The sequence below is a fragment of the Setaria viridis genome, chromosome 5 (assembly GCF_005286985.2).
Source record: "Setaria viridis chromosome 5, Setaria_viridis_v4.0, whole genome shotgun sequence".
Lineage (NCBI taxonomy): Eukaryota > Viridiplantae > Streptophyta > Magnoliopsida > Poales > Poaceae > Setaria > Setaria viridis.
This window is the reverse complement of record NC_048267.2, coordinates 35729370-35748050: the sequence shown is the minus strand read 5'-3', so window position 1 is coordinate 35748050 and position 18681 is coordinate 35729370. Positions and strand designations below refer to the sequence as shown.

Below are 18681 nucleotides of genomic sequence, written 5' to 3'. Positions count from 1 at the left end.
GGCAGCACGCGGGGCAACAAGCACGGCAAGCGACGGCACAACAGGGTGCAGTGGCCGTGGATAGCAGCACGACGGCATGGGACGGCTGCGCTTGGGATTGTGTGTGACTGCGTGCGACGACGACACTACAGGGCGCGGTGGTCGTGGAACACCCAGCAGCGGCGCTGCGAGGATAGGAAGCAGCGCCGACAAGGAGGAGCCACAGGTGGCAGTGGAGATTAGGGTAAGGTTGTGGAGGTGCATCCAACGGACCAATTTTACCGTACAAATCTTCAACATCGGAAGCGAACTAAGGGGGTGTTTGGATCATTGAGGTAAAGTCCAGTCCATGTTACATCGAATCTTCGGAGGCTAATTAGGAGAACTAAACATGAGTTAATTATAAAACTAATTACACAGATGGTGGCTAATTCGCGAGACGAATTTATTAAGCCTAATTAATTCATGCTTATCACATGTTTAATGTAGCATCGCATTGTCAAATCACGAACTAATTAGGCTTAATAGATTCGTCTCGCAAATTAGCTTTCATCCATGCAATTGATTTTGTAATTAATTAGTATCTAAATATTCGATGTGATCGAAACTTTAGTCCGGACTTACTAAGGGACTGTTTGGATAGGAGCCGCTAAATTTTAGCAGGGTCACATCGGATGTTCGGATGCTAATTAGGAGGACTAAATATAAGCTAATTACAAAACTAATTGTATAAACGGAGTCTAATTCGCGAGACGAATCTATTAAGCCTAATTAAATCATCATTAGCAAATGGCTACCGTAGCACCATATTATCAAATCATGGACTAATTAGACTTAATAGATTCGTCTCGCAAATTAGACTTCATCTATATAATTAGTTTTCTAATTAGATTATATTTAATACTTCTAATTAGTATCAAACATCTGGTGCGACATGTGCTAAATTTTAACCGCTGCATCCAAATCTATATCTATATCTATATCTATATCTATATCTATATCTATCTATACCTAATATTAAAGAGGGATGTTTCTTTCAATCCTTCAACCGTCGTGGTAATTTTATGAAAAACCCCTTCAAGTTTTTGATAATCAACCCGCAGTTCTGTGTAGAGCACATGTCATTTTTTTCTAAAAAGTCCCTGGAGGCATCCATCCGTCCGTGTCTCCGTATCTCTTCCGTGCGTTCCTTCGTCTTGCAGTCGCACCACCATCGGCTTTGTCTCCCAATCGCAACGTCACCGTTTTCCTCTCGTGGAACCCTCGGCCACAGTGCGACGACTCCACAGTGCGACGATGCGCACTCGCTTGGCGCAGACCACGCCCGGATCTTCGACATGGACAGGCCTTGCTGCCCGCTTGCTCTGCTTCCCCTGGTCCTCTGCCTCGCCTCGCTCCGTGCCGGCTCTGCCGCGTCGATCACCACCAGCACCCCCGACGGCTCGGAGCGGTGGGCCGCCACCAGGTACATCCGCCGCTCGACTGCTTCCGCGCCGCGCGCGCCGCCATCGCCAGCCGCATGGCCTCCGCCTCCGTGCTCGGAGCGGTGGGCCGCCACCAGGTACGTCCGCCGCTCCGACTGCTTCAGCGCCGCGCGCGCCGCCATTGCCAGCTGCGCGGCCTCCGCCTCCGTGTCCGCTTCACCGACGTCCACCTTCTCCTCGCCGCCGGTGCCGCCGCCGGCGTGTCCTCATCGTCGTCCGCCGCCACGCGCGCGCGCGGCCCCGCGCACCGCGAGGGGCGCGAACGCCAGCCGCGGCGCCACGCGGGACGCGGCCGCCCGGATCCGCGACGCGGCCACGGGGAATGGAGTCGCCGCCACCAGCCTTGCGACAGCCATGGCTGGCTGTTCGCAGGCGGTTACCAGTGAGCGAAAGAAGCGGACACGAACAGCGGCTTGACAGGGATCGCTGGTTCTGCGCCGCTAAGTTTCACCTCCACGACGCCGACATCACCGCGCTCCCCCCAAGGTACTGTCGTAACCAACAAGACCTCGAACTTGATTCGTACTCATCAAGAAGTTCTTTGATTTGGTATTTTCTGATCTAATATAAACAGAAGTCCAGCTCTCACACCGTCTCCTCGGGGCACAGCGGGTCGCCATTGCCGCACACGAACAGCATGGGCACCGCGATCCGGTCGCCCAGTGACGCGTCCATCCGGGAACCGTAGAAGCAGATCCCCATGCTGAAGCAGCCCTCGGCGTCGCGCGCTAGCGCCTCCACGAGGCGGCCGCCGCCGTAGCAGAACCCGACCACGCCCAGCTTCCTGGACACCCCCGCCGCCTTCAACTCGTCCGTTTTGTCGTCCGCCCCGGCCAGCGAGTCGTCACAGCAGGTTTGTTCTCCAAGGTGTTCCTCGCGCGTTCCGATCCGTGATACACACACACCACATGCCTGAAGACCCTGCGACCATCGATGATCCTCCACCGCAGCTTAAGCTCCTCCACCGCCGCCACCCCGCCAGCCGAGGATGACGACTTCGCCACAGGTAAGCCGCCACCGCCTCCTCCTCCAAAATTCCTCCGTTCACTAGGGGAATTCTCAGGCCAGCTGGGGAAGATGCTCTGCCAGGCCGCGAGCCAGATGGGGATTATGATTGTCATCCTGGACCCCCTTCAGGACTGCCCGGCCAGCTCTGTTTGCCACGAGCACGTCGTGGGGAGCTTCAACGACGGTGACACGGTCCGGGAGTTTGCCAAGAGGTAGGTGAATTTGCAATCCTATTGCGCTTGTTTGGAGGTCGTATCTATGCAATGTTGGTGGTCTGGTGTGATTTCATCCTTTTTAATTCTGATAGGTGTGGGGTCCTAATAGTGGAGATTGAACATGTTGATGCCGTCACACTTGAGAAGCTAGAAAAACAGGGTGTCGACTGCGAGCCTAAAGCCTCCACGATAATGATTATTCAGGCAAACTTTTCCTGCTTGTGCCAACCATCTGTTCATTTTTACTGCTTTGAAATTTAAACGCAAATTCATGAAGTGCTGCATCTAGCTCACCGGGGATGAAAGATCTAATTGCAGCTGCACATTCAACTGATTTTTGATATGCTTCTCTTGCAAATTATCTATGGTTCAATCTCTTGAACCTGCAGAATCAGTTGTATACTTTGTTTAGTTGTAAGTTCAGTTCTTGTTCAGTAGATTATTTCTCCTGGAATACCCTTTTCAACAACTTCATTATCTGAACATGCAGTTTGATTTACTGATAGTTCTTGTGCACTGACACTCAATTGCAGGACAGATACAGGCAGAAAAATCATTTCTCAAAATTTGGGATCCCTTTGCCTGACTTCATGGAAGTAATGCACAAACTCCTAACCAGTTAATATTATTGGAGTTGCGACTGTCACTAGATAATTTCATAGTTTTGATTTGCAGGTAGATACTTTACACAGTATAGAGGAAGCAGGGGAAAGGTTTGGCTATCCTCTAATGGTAAAAAGCAAGAGGTTAGCATATGATGGTCGAGGCAATGCTGTTGCCCAAAACAAAGAGGAGCTATCTTCTGTTGTTGCTTGTAAGGGGGTGTTTGGATACGAGGTGTTAAACTTTAACAGTGTCACATCGGATGTTCGGATGCTAATTAGGAGAACTAAATATGAGCTAATTATAAAACTAATTGCAGACCCCTTTGCTAATTCGCGAGACGAATCTATTAAGCCTAATTAATCCATCATTAGCAAATGGTTACTGTAGCACCACATTGTCAAATCATGGACTAATTAGGCTTAATAGATTCGTCTTACGAATTACACTCCATCTGTACAATTAGTTTTATAATTAATCTATGTTTAATACTCCTAATTAGCATCAAACATCCGATGTGATGGGTGTTAAACTTTAACACTTATCGCCAAACAGGCCCTAAGTAGACAAGTATTTTATTTAGGTTTCTTCTTTGGATTCTTAAAACTGCACTTCTTATTTGGATTAAACTGTTTACCCATCAAGACTCATTGACTTCTCTTCCAGTATTCAGAGTACCCATCAAGACTCAGTCACTTCTTGGACTTGATTCCCTCCTATCTATTGTGCAAGTTAGTGTGCTAACAGTTCTTTCATTTAAGATTCAAATTGAAGTAAATGCCGTAGAGATTTGATAATTGTAGCTGTTTTTCAGCGCCCACTCTTATACGTTCAGATTCTTTTTGTTTGCATTTCTTATTGCCTGATTTTTTCCTAAGAGCAGATCATTGGGGGTTTTAGTTTCTCATTTCTCATTTCACAACACCGCCCCAAATTTTGTGTTTGGATGCAAGCATAGAATGTTGGCTGTTGCATTCTGAAACATGCTTGTCTGGTTGGACTTAACCTCATAATTATAGGCATTAAAGTTTTCAAGCCTGATACTTTCTTTTGTAGACTTCATACGAACAGCACCATTTACTTTTATTGCAGTGTTTAGCGAGTGATGTTTGACATTGTGCAGTTAGGTGCTCACCAGGGCCTCACTAGCGCAAATGACATTCATCGCTACTTGAATGATAACCACCTAAGGGTGTTCGCATGTTTTTTTGCTAATAACAGCATACCAGAGCTCCCAGATAAATGAATCACAACTTTTAGTTAATTTACTATTAATTATTTAGTTCTATGGAATGATTGGTTTTGTCACCATCTTTGTACATGGTTGTCCTCTATTTTTCACCACTTATTTATTATGGATGAAGTTGATTGTTGATATTATTTCCACTTCCACAGATGCCAAAAGGTATTCCTGTTGCGACTGTTGCTATTGGGAGTGCTGAAAATGCAGGTTTGCTGGCAGTTAGGATGCTGGCGTCAAGAGATCCTGAGCTTTACGCACTTCCGTTGGACTTTTCCCCTGGCTCACAAGTCCGAAATCACCACGCATATTACCACCTTCTGCACCTATGCCCACACGCAGTTCAGCCTACCCATTAGGAACATCCAAGCTGACAACGGAATGTGCAAGAGGGTATCATGCTAATAGGCACCGATTCGACGTGTTGCTGTTTTAAAGAAATATGTGTGCCTAGCATGGTTGCATACATGCAATAGTTGACTTTAGTTAGTGTTTATTTTCATGAAATCCTTCTTGTGACCTGTTTTGTTGAGGTGGGATTTGTTTGTGTGAAGAAGTGTTGAATTCGTTTTTGTAGTTCTTAGATTTGTACAAGCTTGATGAAATAAAAGCCGATTGCACTAGGCAATAGGCATGTTTCAAATGTGAGCAAAATATCCACTATAGGCATGCCTGCTTTTCCGAGATAGAACTATGCCAAACTTATTAGGACCTATACTGGTTCATTAAATAGTTGTTTTTCGTACAGGACTGATGGCATTGGTCTCTCAGCACCACAAGTGGGAGTGAATGTGCAGCTTGTGGTATTCAATCCAGCTATAATGAAGGGGGAGGAGAGGAAATTGTTCTTGTCAACCCAGTGGTATACAAGTCTGCGAAACGATTGCTTGTGTTTGAAGAAGGCTGCTTATCGTTTCCTGGAACATATTGGGTTGGTGCTCGGCCACCCATAGACTTAGATGCCTTTGGTAGGTCAGATAGTGAAGGTTCAGACTCAAAGATGCAGATCATGGATGCTTTTCTATGGGGAAGATGCCTCAGTGAAGATGAGGTTGCTGCATTGCATACAGCCATTTCACCTGTCGAGCATGGCTTTTTTGACCTTGGAGCTGGTGATGCTTGGCATGGAAGCTATTCTGCAAGGGTATTGATTTTACCTAGAACTTATGTACTTTCAGTGTTTTGTGATGTCCTGAATTGGGAGGGAATATGAAACTGAATGTGATTTCCTAATTTACTGTTTCATCTAGGTGGATGATTGGGAAAGTGAAGAGGCTTACGAGCTATATGATCAAGGGGATGTCGAATGGGATGGGCGGTACTCAAGTGGTAGGAAACGGCCGGTACATGATGCTGTAGCTGTTGACATTGACTCCTTTGCTCCGGTTTGAAACACAAGACGAAGTCAACCAGCGTAGGCTGTCTGTTGAAAGGGCTGTCAGGGATGCTCTTGTTGCTAAAGGAGAGAGAAACTTTACTAATCAAGAGTTCCCTCCAGATGATCGTTCTTTATTTGTAGATCCAACGGGTCCACCTCTGAAACTGCAGGTATTCCACGTGCACAACTCTTGCACTTGTGTGGAAAAATATTGGTTGAGTTACTAACACATTGATTTATGGGTATAGGTTGTTTTGAGTGGACGAGGCCTTCGGACATAGCAAAGGAGATATCTATCAATTCTTAGCCTGGCTTGTTTTCTGGTTCTGTGAATTCCTCAAATGTAACAAGAGAATAATAAGCTGAGAACATGTAAGCTGCATTGGAATCCCGGTTCGTCACCCGTGAGCTCACTGTCGGCCTCTTGGGCTACCATTCGGCCCAGGAATAGAGCTGCTGTTTGGGTTGAATGGACCTAGCCCATATCCAAGGGTCACCTTACGCTTGGACGCCTTATCGCCTTATCGGCTACTGCAACGCGACACCAGAGGGCATTTGCGACAATTTACCTGCATAGGAACGGGCATATCAGGCAGCTACTCCGCCCCCAAATGCTCGCCGGCATCTCCCGTTCCCTCACTCACCGCCGTCCGCCCTTCCCGCTTGCCGCTACCGCCGCCGCCGCTGCAGCAGCTATGTCGTCGTCAGCCACGGGAGCGAACGTCTCGGATTGTCCGATCTCTCCGGACACCACCCGCGTGGCCTGGGTGGGGACGGGCGTCATGGGCCAGTCCATGGCCGGCCACCTCCTCTCCGCCGGCTACGCGCTCACCGTCTTCAACCGCACGGCCTCCAAGGCTCAGGGCCTCGTCTCCCACGGCGCCAGCCTCGCGGACAGCCCACGCGCGGCCGCCGCGGCTGCCGATGTCATCTTCCTCATGGTTGGCTTCCCCTCCGACGTCCGCTCCACCGCCCTCGATCCGTCCGCGGGCGCCCTCGCCGGCCTCGCCCCGGGCGGTGTCCTCGTCGACATGACCACCTCCGACCCCACCCTCGCCGCCGAGATAGCCGCGGCCGCTGCCGCCGGCGGCTGCTCGGCCGTCGACGCCCCCGTCTCCGGCGGCGACCGCGGGGCCCGCAACGCCACGCTCTCCATCTTCGCGGGCGGGGACGCCGCCGTCGTCGCCCGCCTGGCGCCGCTCTTCAAGCTCATGGGGAACGCGCTGTACATGGGCGGGCCCGGCGCGGGGCAGCGCGCGAAGCTGGGCAACCAGATCGCCATCGCGTCCACCATGGTGGGACTCGTGGAGGGCATGGTGTACGCGCACAAGGCCGGGCTGGACGTGGCCAAGTGGCTGGAGGCCATCTCCACCGGCGCCGCGGGGTCCAAGTCGCTGGAGCTGTACGGGAAGCGGATCCTGGAGCGGGACATGGCGGCTGGCTTCTACGTCCGGCACTTCGTCAAGGACCTCGGCATCTGCCTGTCGGAATGCCAGGCCATGGGGCTGTCGCTGCCGGGGCTCGCGCTCGCGCAACAGCTGTACGTGTCGCTGATGGCGCACGGCGAGGGCGGGCTCGGTACACAGGCGCTGATACTGGCCATCGAGCGGCTGAACAACACCAGCCTCGAGAAGAAGCCTGAGTGAAAAGCTCGCGGCTTCAGCTCTGGTGAACTTGTCGCTCGTGGGAAGCTTTGCTTGATGCAAGTATGCAGCTTGAGGTGGATCTTGGTGGCCTGAGTTTTACATTTTTCACTTGTCACTTGTGTACTTTGCAACTGTGCAAGAACTTGTGCGGCTTGGATGCTTGCTCAGCTTACTTGTTTACAGCGGGTACGAGTTCAAATAAGATTCTGCAAACAATGAGGTGTTGCCTCGCTTAGCTTACTTGTTCAGCTATGGACCTATGGTAATGAAAATACCAGATATATAGTCTACATTCAGCATGGTTGCAGTTTCATGGTACTCACCCTGAGGTTGCTGAATCCTTGCTTTATTATCATATCATGTACCTCGACTGTTTGATGCTGCTGATGAAATGTGCTATTGAAGCACTAATTTGTAAGCCTCCTCTGTCCTTTCCTTAGTCCTCACCGATGCCCTGGTTCTTCTGTTGATGCATCATGTGAGCTAAAGAGCATCTAGCAAAAATCGGTTAAGAGTCCAATTCAGATAAACATCCAGATAATAAAATGCTATCAGCAGACGACAAAGTATGATTTCGTTAATGGACATTTACCGAATCATATTGCTGTTGTAGTCCCGAGGATCTTTATTCTTGAAGGTCGAAAGCTTGCACCGGCGGTTGTGGATCTCATGTAGTTAGTATTACATGATTGATGAGAACCAGAACCAACATCATGCAATGGTAGTCAACTAACACCATGTCACCGTCTGACCTTCTCAAGAGGAGGAGGAGGAGGAGCAGAGGGCACTGTGGACAAAAGCACTGTCGATGCTATAACCTTGTAATGGTTTGTGGATTATTGCTTCACCACAAGTGTTCCATGTAAAGATGTAAACCTATGTAGCATAAACGGAATGGAAAGAACACAGAGACACACAAAAAGGAACATTGGTTGTTGGAGTACTGTGCGAGTACTTGTATTTTGAGTTTGGCAAGGGTGGCGCGTTGTAAGAACTGTGAAACGGCGTTTAACCTTGTGTTGATGCTAATGCAGATGGATAGGGGCTGAGTACCTTTAATTCTAAAAAAACAAAAAGGAACATTGAATAAAAGCAGAATCAATCCAAAGCAGTCAGATAAGAAAAAGTAACTGCAAATGGGAACCAAATACAAGAATCCAGACGATGAGACGATATAGAACTGCATATATAGCAAAAACTGCTATCAAATGTTGTGGGCATCCAGTAAGCATATATAGCATAGCACAGGTCAGGAGAGATTGTCAGTGAGGGGAAGAATTTAACCACCATGTAATAGGTGGCCTGGCAGAACATAGAAAAAACAGCATATTCAAACAAGGATGAACAGAATTATATTAAGCAAAAGAGAATAATTGTCCACAGAAATACCTTCAAAATATCATTATATCATGATAGATACAATATCACCAAGTAGCATATGGTGATATAATAATTTATGTGAAAACCATAAGAAATACAGGCTATAAGTACACATGATCAAATATTACATATTCAGAGAGAAGTGTGATCTGTTCCTTCATACCCTTCCTCCTGTAGATGTCCAAGACAAGATTAGTTGTCTGTGTACCAGGTTCCAGAGGATCAGCAGACAGCATTTCCCAGTGGTGAAAGACACTAGGGAATGCCTGGCCAGAGGTTGCAGCCCTTAGGGAGCTTGTGCAACCAAAGGACTCAATAACAGGGAGGTAAGCCTTAATGTTGTACAGTGGAGTCTCAGGCTTCTGAATCTCCTCAATCACATGCCCTCTCCTCTGGGAATTAAATCTCCACCAAGTACACAGGCTCAAGAAGCCTTGGCTTGACAGTGAGCTGAGAAGCATAAATGACCCTCCTGGCTGTCGGAATAATGTGTCCTCCGCCTCTATGAATAGCATCCGAATGGAGAACAACATCAAATACCCCAAAGCAAATGCCGCGCATGTTCTCTTCAACCAGTGCACCTTCTTCATATGCCCACTGGAAACCAGCCACAACAGAATCCTTCCTTGATTTCATTAGAGTAAAATGCATACATGACCATTGTACTTGTCTCTATATTTCACTTTGGCCATTATACTCATAGAAGTGTAAATCGTGGTCACTAAACTCGTTCGACTGTGTCAATACGGCCATGGACCCCATAATTCTACATATTTATATTTGTATGTGTAAATGACAATGGTCAAATCACAATAAACATTTTTCACTTCACTTTCTCTTTTGTATTTACATCCCTCTCTATTGACTCTTCCAACTATAACAATCATCTATAGCCCCTTCTATTTCAGAAGAGAGAGCAATCACTCATCTACGTAAAGAACAAGGAGAGCTAAGGCAATTCACACGATGATAGAATCACCCAAACCTCATCTTCACATGCTAAAAGATGAACAAATAAGACACATCTCACCATTGCTTTTTTACTGAGTGCATTGTTCGTATCACAAAAATAAAGTGACGATTGAACACAGATGTTGCTTAATTTCCTAACACTCCCAACGCACTATATCCTAATCATAAACTCCAGTTTGTTATGTCACCACGAGCCTGGAGCTCAACCTTGCTTTGTCGGTGAAGCTCACCTACTCGGGGGTATGAACCTGACTAAATCCTTATGCGCGAACGAGCCTTGCTTGAGGGTGTTCTCACCTTCGACCATCTTGCCGAACACAAATTCCGTAGTAATCTTGGACTACTGGATGAAGTTGCCAACAATTAATATTAAAGATCCATAAAACATGAGCAATGAAATTAGCTGGCCATCTAGCTTCGAGCGTGTTTACTATCTTCTGCATGTAAGCATTTGTTAATTATACATGGTGAGAAAAAATTGGAAACGCTATGTGCATACTGTAGACTTAATTGTATAGGATACGGACTTAGAGTCCTTCTTGGTGTATCTATCATGTACACGTCTCCTACATGGAGAGCTTCTTGTATCCTATCATGGCTAGGACTTTCCTTGGCCTATATAATGAACAATACCGGCGCCCCTATGGGTAAGCCGTTCCATACAATGCTACATGGTATAAGAGCCACCTCCTCCATCAAGAGTGCATCTAGTTGAGAGTACTCATTTTTTTTCCGTCGACAACGATCATGTCATCTTCAAGCTCGATGGCGGCTTCAACAATGTTCCACATCCATGTCTCGGAGAAGCTTACCCGTGACAATTTCCTTGTGTGGTGAGCACAAGTTCTACCCGCAATTCGTGGGTCACGCCTCATTGGCTTCCTAGATGGATCCATTGCTCAACCTCTGGCGATACTTCGTGTGGAAAAAACTGGACAAGTCTACCGAAGAAGTTGATAACCCTGCGTATGTCTCTTGGATCTCTAATGATCAGCAACTTCTTGCATATCTCTTGTCCTCAATGACCAAGGAAGTCTTTGTCCAAGTTTCCTCATTGGAACATGCAGCTCAAGTCTGGTCGGCGATTAATCAGGTGTTCTCGTCGCAATCTCGTGCCAAGATTCTGCAGATCCGTTCCAATTAGCTAGGGAGAAGAAAGGTGATTCCTCGGCATCTGCTTATTATATCAAGATGAAGGCCCTTGCTAATGAGATGGCAGCAGCCGGGGCAAGACCATTGATGATGATAATCTCATCGAATATATCCTCAATGGATTGAACTCAGATTCAATCCCTTTGTTTCCTCAAAGTCTACTAAAGATTCTATCAGCCTTAGTGATCTTTATGCTGACTTATTATCCTTTGAAGCAAGACTGAATCAACAGCGTGCTGATGAGGGCCGGTTCTACTCATCTGCAAATACTATGTTCCGTGGCCGCGGTCGTCCTCCTGCTCGTGGACGAGGCAATGGTCGCACTGGAGGATCTGGTCGTGGGGGTCCTAATCCTTTTCATGGTCGCAATATGGGGCTGTCCAACTCCTCCGACTCTGATGAGGGGCCAATCTGCCAACTTTGTGAAATGTTTGGCCATACCGTTCATGAGTGCTGGTATCATTTCAATAAGCGCTATGTTCCTCCTCGTGATGGGGACCAGAAACCAATGAAGGCAGGAACGCCGAAGTCTGCATCTGCTGCTACTCCATCCTATGGCATTGATGCAAATTGGTACTTTGACTCCGGCTCCACAGATCATATTACCAACTCGCTTGAGCAGCTTATGGCACGGGAGCAGTACAATGGCCAAGAGCAGATCCATGCAGCCAATAGCAAAGGTATGAGCATCAATCATGTTGGTGAAACTATTTTTCATACTCCCAGTTGTGATTTTTCCTTTCACAATGTTCTGCATGTCCCTGCTGCCACGAAAAATCTGATTTACGTCCATCAATTTACTACCGATAATGATGTCTTTCTTGAGTTTGATCCTTCCTTCTTTTGTGTTAAGGATTTGGCCACGAAAGACCGTCGATGTTTAGACTCGGCAACCTACCGAGGGGGTACCACAGGTAGTGTTTTATGCGTGGGGCTCGCCGAAGACTAGGAACTCGAAGGTGAACTTGAACACACGATTTAGACAGGTTCGGGCCGCTTATGTCGCGTAATACCCTACATCCTATGTGTTGGTTGGATTGTATTGATTGAAGATTTTGGTCATCTGTTGTGGTTCTATGAGGTCTTCACCTACTGATCTAGGGACCCCTGCCCTTCTTTATATACTCAGGGGGCCGGATTACTAGTCGGTTACAAGGTAGGAGTCCTAGTAGGATTACATGGTATGGTCATAGTAGGATCACATAGAAATCTTAGTAGGAGTTCGTCTTCTTCCTTCCTTGCAGGTACGGGGGATCTATCCCTGACAAGCCTCCCGAGCGCTTCATAGTCGAATCCAGCAGCCTTGAGTACTTTTCAGATCCTCACCGAGTAGTTTTGGTGCTCTTCGAGTACTTTGTCTAGCTGAATCTTCAAAGTTTCTCAAAACTGCCATGAGGCTATGGTGTGCTCAAGCCCTTGTCATCTTGATTTTGTAATCTTCATCTTTGGAATGTGATATGGAGGGCGGCGGAAGTCGCACTCCATGTGGAGTAGTCCCGAGCCTTAGGTTAAATCGAAGAATCAGGTTGAGAGTCAATAAAATCATGAATCTCCTTCTTTCATCTTGAAAAAATCATGTCAAGTAGTTATTGGCACTTAGCCCCCGAGTTTGAGAGCTAGCGGAGCTACCGGTATTCTGAGTAATAATTGGCGCTTAGCCCCCAGCCTGGGAGCTAGCAAAGCCATTATAAGTACGCTGAGCGTCCTAGAGAGTCATCGTCGAAACTTGATCTGAAAAAAGAAATTCATACATTATGTAGCATATTTGTAAAATTTGGAAGTACTAAAATTTATTCAGTGATGAATATAGTGTAAATGTTGTGTGTCATGCTCTTGTTTCGGCCATATTTTTCTCGAGTAGTTACTCTATTACATTTAGGCTCTCAGTCCCTGTTTAGCCATTGCCACTGCGTGTGAGATTTTTATCTCGTGTACGCGTACTGACACTGCTACTACAAAAAATCTTTGTCTCGCGTCCTAGCATTTAGGCACGACAGAACATCCGAGGCTTTCACGAATTAAGGCATGTTCTGCTTGAGGAGATTAGTGACCGCTAAGAGAAGACATTTAAAAATAAATAGTCGCCATTGCGACAAAAAGACTGCGCGATTGCGCGTAAAGTAGTCGTTAAGACTTTTCTACCTTTTTGGCGAGGAGAGCGCGTGTTGCCGCGCATAGGATTTGTGCCTCTTTAGAGTGTAGTTGATGCGAGCTTCCAGCACTCAGTGCACCAAACTCGTAGCCGCAGCCTTCGAAATTCGATGTACCAAGCCTGTTGGCGGAGCCTTCGGAACTCAATCCACAAAACCTGTGGCTATAGTCTCTGTAATTCGGTGTATCAAGCCCGTGATTGTTGGTTAACGTGCTTCAGGAATAATTGGTAAATTGTAGCTTTGGAGAGTAATTTTTATCGAGAGGCGTACACAAAAAATTACTTGGCGCGTTGCCCAGGAAAACAAGCCGAAAAAATTATATGGAATAATTAAAAAGTGACTTAGCTTAATTCGTAGATGATTGTCGATGAAGCCGTGGCAGCTGTCGATGAAGCCGTGACGGTTGTTGAAGAAGTTAGTCAAAGTCGATTCCGATTAGTTGTCGATGGTGTGATGTCCGTCCTCGAATAATTTCTAGTCGAGACGAGTAGTCAAGGTAGCCATCGACGAGTAGATGCAGCTGGTGTTGCCGATTGTTGGCGTTACCGCATGATCGAAGGTCTCCTCTAGTACATCTTTGTGTGTAGGTAGCAATTTCCCCCCAATTTAACTTCCAGGACCCGTTGACCGCGTTGACTGTTTCTTGATTTTAATGCTTAGCTTTGATGCCTTCGGAATCTCTTCACCGCTTCGAACTTGGCAACTGGAGGCAATTAACTGAGATTGCAACGCCAGCTCCTTGCACATCGTTCAATTCGACTCGGAGATGGCAGCAGCGAACACCGACAGCTGGTATTTATGAGGAATTGCTCCGCACGCGGTACGATTTTTTTCGGACGATGACCACCACGGTGAATTACTGGTGATGGGGTAGTTTTGTCCGCTTCGATCTCCAACTCAGCGACTCCGCTTTGTAACATAATAGAATCAGGCTTGGAATTGACGCAGGAACTCGTCGAGTTGTTGATTGGTCGAAACAAAACAACCTCGCCGCGCTGAATAGATTGATATTGATGAACAGGTTTTTCAAGCTTGCCTGATGATCTCGACTATCACCCCTACCTGGAGCGCTAGCTGTCGGTGTTTAGACCCAGCAACCTACCGAGAGGGTACCCGAGGTAGTGTTTTATGTGTGAGGCTTGCCGAAGATCAGGAACTCGAAGGTGAACTCGAATGCACGATTTAGATAGGTTTGGGCTGCTTATGTCGCGTAATACATTACGTCCTGTGTGTTGGTTGTATTGTATTGATTGAAGATTTGGTCCTCTGCTGTGGTTCTATGAGGTCTTCGCCTACCGATCTAGGGACCCCTGCCTTCCTTTATATACTTAGGGAGCGGGATTACTAGTCGGTTACAAGGTAGGGATCCTAGTAAGATTACATGGTATGGTCCTAGTAGGATTACAAGGAATCCTAGTAGGAGTCCGTCTTCTTACTTCGTTGCGGGTACTGGGGATCTATCCCCGACAAAGACCCCTCTTCTTCATGATAGATGTCAAGATGGGCTCTACCCTATACCTTGCGCCTCTTAAGTTCAGCATGTTACCACACCATCGTCATCACGGTAGCATCATCGCCTAGGACATCCTTCCACTCCCATAGTTAGTCATATTCTTAGAGATCATAATGTGTCGTTTAAAAAAGACTCAAGTGAGTTTGTTTGTGATGCTTGTCAACAAGCTAAGAGTCATCACTTGCTTTACCCTATGTTAGAAAGTCTTTCTTCTTTTCCACTGCAATTAGTTTTTTCGAATGTATGGGGTCCTGCACCCAAGTCAGTCGGGCAATATCAATACTATGTAAGCTTTATTGATGATTTCATTAAATTTACATGGATTTTTCTTCTTAAAAATCGATCTGATGTGTTTCAAGTGTTCCTCAACTTTCAACAACTAGTTGAACATCAATTTAATAGAAAAAAATAAAACAATGCAAATTGACTGGGATGGTGAATATCAAAAACTTAACTCCTTTCAAAAAATTGGAATTGCTCACCATGTTTTTTGTCCTCATGCCCATGAACAAAATGGTTCCGCTGAGTGCAAACATCATCATATCGCCGAAGTTGGTCTTGCTCTCCTTGCTCATACATCCATGCCTCTCAAATTCTAGGATGAAGCTTTCTTGACTGTGACTTATATCATCAATCGTCTTCCTAGTCGAGTCATTGACTTCTCTATTCCCCTAACATGTCTTTTTGATGAGCAACCAAAATTTTCATCTCTTCGTGTGTTCGGGTGTGCGTGTTGGCCAAATATTCGCCCATACAACAAACATAAGCTTGAATTTCATTCAAAACGATGTGCTTTTCTTGGATATAGTCAACTTCACAAGGGCTACAAGTGCCTTGATATCTCATTTGGATGAGTCTATATTTCTCGTGATGTTGTTTTTGATGAAAACATTTTCCCCTTTCTTGAGCTACACCCTAATGCCAGGAAATGTCTTCGTGAAGAGATTCTTCTTTTACCGTATCACTTGACTGGGGATATGCATCGTAGTTTCCCTAACATTGCTAATGCTCTACCCGAGCTAGATGAGTTGTTGCCGGTTTCTGCAGTTTCATCTTCAAATTTGGTACCGTTGGTGGTGCCCCTTCCTTTTTTTTGCCCCTCTTGTCGTTCTGGGCTACCAGACGAGTCTGGTACCTCCATCGAGGTTGATTTGGGCGCTGAATCTGGTGCGGATACGCCTACTGCCCCGCCTGCTCTGACAGCTACACCGGTCGAGGCTGATTCGCCCTCTACCACTCCTACGATGACAACTGTTGCGGCCGAAAATGCTCCTATGGCGTCCGTACCTATGACAGCGACGGTCCTTGGATCTTTTGCACCAATTCCCCCTGGACCGCCTCCTTCCCCTGGATCTGCTGTACCAACTGCTGAATCTTCTGCACTGGATATGTTTGTGCCTTCTTCCAGCTCCAGGCGTCTGCCTTCCTCACCTGTAGGTCTGGTATGACATCTCCATGCACCGATTCGACCCCAGATGCGACTGCAGAACAACATTCATAAGCCTAAAACACTTACAGATGGTACGGTGCACTATGGCTTACTTACTGAAGCTTCTGAACCAACTTCTTTGCGTGAGGCTCTTGGTTCCAATGATTGGAAAACAACGAGGGATACTGAATATGATGCTCTTATGTGGAACAATACTTGGCACCTTGTTCCCTCCCATCCTTCTCATAATATTATTGATTGCAAGTGGTTCTACAAGGTCAAAAGAGGTACTGATGGCAGTATTGATCGCTATAAAGCAAGACTTGTTGCGAAAGGCTTCAAACAACGGTATGGCTTGAATTATGAAGACACTTTCAGTCATGTTTTCAAAGCGGCAACTATTCATCTTGTGCTCTCCTTGGTTGTGTCAAATAAGTGGAGCATTCATCAATTAGATGTTCAGAACGCGTTCTTGCAAGGTGTTCTGGAGGAGGACGTTTACATGAAGCAAGCTCCTGGTTATGAAGATACTACTCGAGCAAATTATGTATGCAAACTTGACAAGTCTCTTTATAACCTTAAACAGGCTCCGCGAGCATGGTATTCTCGCTTGAGTAGCAAATTGCAAACACTTGGCTTTTAGGGATCCAAGGCATATACATCTCTGCTCTTTTTCAAGCAAGGTGACGTGACAGTCTATTTTCTTGTTTATGTTGACGACATTATTGTGGTCAGTTCTTGGGATTCTACTTTTGACCGCCTGTTACATCATCTTCGTGACGACTTTGCTCTCAAAGATTTTGGTCCTCTTCATTATTTTTTGGGTATTGAAGTATTGTCTTTTGCCGCTGGTGATCTGATATTGACACAAGCCAAATATGCCAAAGAATAGTTACTCAAGGCTGGTTTAAAAGACTGCAAACATGTGCCTACTCCTCTGTCCATTTTGAAGAAACTCTATGTTGCGTTTGGCGATCTTCTAGATGCTGCTGCTGCTACACGGTATCGCAGTATTGTTGGTGGTCTTCAGTAACTTACTCTTACACAACCCGACATTGCGTTTTCTGTAAACAAAGTTTGTTAGTATCTTCATCGTCCTACTTCTATTCATTTTGCTGCTGTTAAGAGGATTCTTTGCTATGCCAGTGGGACACTTCATCTCGGGTTAAAGATCATATGTTCTTCTTCTCAAGCGATCAATGTATTTTCTGATGTGGATTGAGCTGGTTGTTCTGATGATCGGAAGTCCACAGGTGGTTTTTCTATCTTCCTTGGTGCCAATCTCGTTCAAGTATGGAAGCTAAGTATAAAGCACTAGTCAATGCTACTACTGAGGTTATTTGGGTCTAGTCTCTTCTTGATGAGTTGGGTGTCGTTCAGTCTAAGGCTCCTATTTTATGGTGTGATAACATTGGTGCAACTTATCTATCGGCAAATCTGGTGTTTCATGCTTGAACGCTGAGGTGGATTACCAATTTTTTCGTGAACGTGTTGCACAGAAGAAGTTGGGCATCAGGATTATTTCCTCTAATGATCAGGTTGCAGATGGTTTTACCAAAGCTCAACCTGTGTGTGCCGGTTACAAAAGTTTAGATCCAATCTCAATCTTGCAAGTGGCTAGCTGTGTTGCAAGTTGTGATTGCGGGGGTTGTATACGTAATTGTGATACATACTTAGAGTCCTTGGTGTATCTATCATGTACACGTCTCCTACATGAAGAGCTTCTTGTATCCTATCATGGCTATATATAATGAACAATACCAGCGCTCCCATAGGTAAACCGTTCTATAGAATTCTACATATACCACAATTTGACAACATTTGATGACCAGACAACCAAATTTAATCCCAAATACAATTAAGGATCTAATGACCTTATCAATGTAGTTAAGCAAGTTTAATGGTACGATTTACACTTTTCTAAGTATAATTGTCAAACTGAAACATGAAGACAAGTACAATGGCTATTCATGTATTTTACTCATTTCGTTAACATACTGCACCCCTTTACACATGTCGACAACCAGGTTTGGGCCTGTGGTCTCTGGTCCAAGGATGCCACTAAATGCTTTATCTTGCTATTTAAAATATTGATTTCCCTTGAAAAAAATCTTTTGTTTCTTATCAGTTTAGTGCCCAGACTAAAGCTGGTTTGCAAAATTATACCTAAAGTTCAGTTGAACTTGAAACGTTAAAGGGTGAGTGGGTTACATTTGAACATTTGAAGCGACTCTTTCCATAAATTTGCATGAGGAAAAGCTAAATTACAATTAGGCGTTTCTTCCTATATCACCACCCAATTTTCCCAATCTCATCCATTTTTATATCCTTCAATTTTGGAGCTCAACTTATGATTGAGATTGTGCTCGTGCCCCCCCTTTGTGTGTGTGTGTGGGGGGGGGGGGTGAGGCCCCAACGTTGTTGTTTTCCGAAGGAACCCCTAATGTTGTAGCTAGTTTAGTGCTAATCCCATGTTGAATTATTAAGTGTATATGTCTATGCTTGTGTTTTTGGCAAGATTAAAGTTTT

General features: G+C 45.9%; 2 protein-coding genes and 1 non-coding gene across 13 annotated transcripts; all 3 read left to right on the top strand.

The window, feature by feature from the left end:
• Positions 1–1143: 1143 nt before the first annotated feature.
• Positions 1144–5418, top strand: LOC117857329 (phosphoribosylaminoimidazole carboxylase, chloroplastic). 11 transcript variants are annotated; one of them, XM_072293700.1, is made up of 9 exons: positions 1148–1949; positions 2038–2316; positions 2414–2469; positions 2601–2683; positions 2779–2890; positions 3220–3282; positions 3362–3500; positions 3956–4020; positions 4685–5172. In XM_072293700.1, the coding sequence occupies exons 3-9, from the start codon at positions 2452–2454 to the stop codon at positions 4886–4888; spliced, it is 684 nt and encodes a 227-aa protein (XP_072149801.1). In that variant the 5' UTR covers positions 1148–1949; positions 2038–2316; positions 2414–2451; the 3' UTR covers positions 4889–5172. The 11 variants fall into 11 exon arrangements, 10 of the variants coding, with proteins under 10 accessions (XP_072149797.1, XP_072149801.1, XP_072149803.1 ...); XM_072293698.1 differs by having other exon boundaries at positions 1151–1949; positions 2553–2683; XM_072293699.1 differs by having other exon boundaries at positions 1152–1949; positions 2527–2683.
• A 65-nt stretch (positions 5419–5483) lies between these two features.
• LOC117857328 (probable 3-hydroxyisobutyrate dehydrogenase-like 1, mitochondrial) lies at positions 5484–7852 on the top strand. The gene is made up of 3 exons (XM_034739946.2): positions 5484–5673; positions 5780–6077; positions 6156–7852. Exon 3 carries the CDS (start codon positions 6519–6521, stop codon positions 7551–7553), a length of 1035 nt encoding a protein of 344 aa, XP_034595837.1. The 5' UTR covers positions 5484–5673; positions 5780–6077; positions 6156–6518; the 3' UTR covers positions 7554–7852.
• A 3285-nt stretch (positions 7853–11137) lies between these two features.
• Positions 11138–11272, top strand: LOC117859398 (small nucleolar RNA Z247). The gene has a single exon (XR_004641192.1). It is a non-coding gene; the product is annotated as a small nucleolar RNA Z247 (small nucleolar RNA).
• Positions 11273–18681: the final 7409 nt, after the last annotated feature.

Excerpts from the sequence above, each read along its gene's own strand:
- LOC117857328 (XM_034739946.2), top strand. The coding sequence starts at position 6,519 with ATGCTCGCCGGCATCTCCCGTTCCCTCACTCACCGCCGTCCGCCCTTC.
- LOC117857329 (XM_072293694.1), top strand. The coding sequence starts at position 2,397 with ATGATCCTCCACCGCAGCTTAAGCTCCTCCACCGCCGCCACCCCGCCA. Across the intron at positions 2,470-2,514 it reads GGATGACGACTTCGCCACAG|GGGAATTCTCAGGCCAGCTG; the intron begins GTAAGCCGCCAC and ends TCCGTTCACTAG. Across the intron at positions 3,501-3,955 it reads GCTATCTTCTGTTGTTGCTT|TATTCAGAGTACCCATCAAG; the intron begins GTAAGGGGGTGT and ends CTTCTCTTCCAG.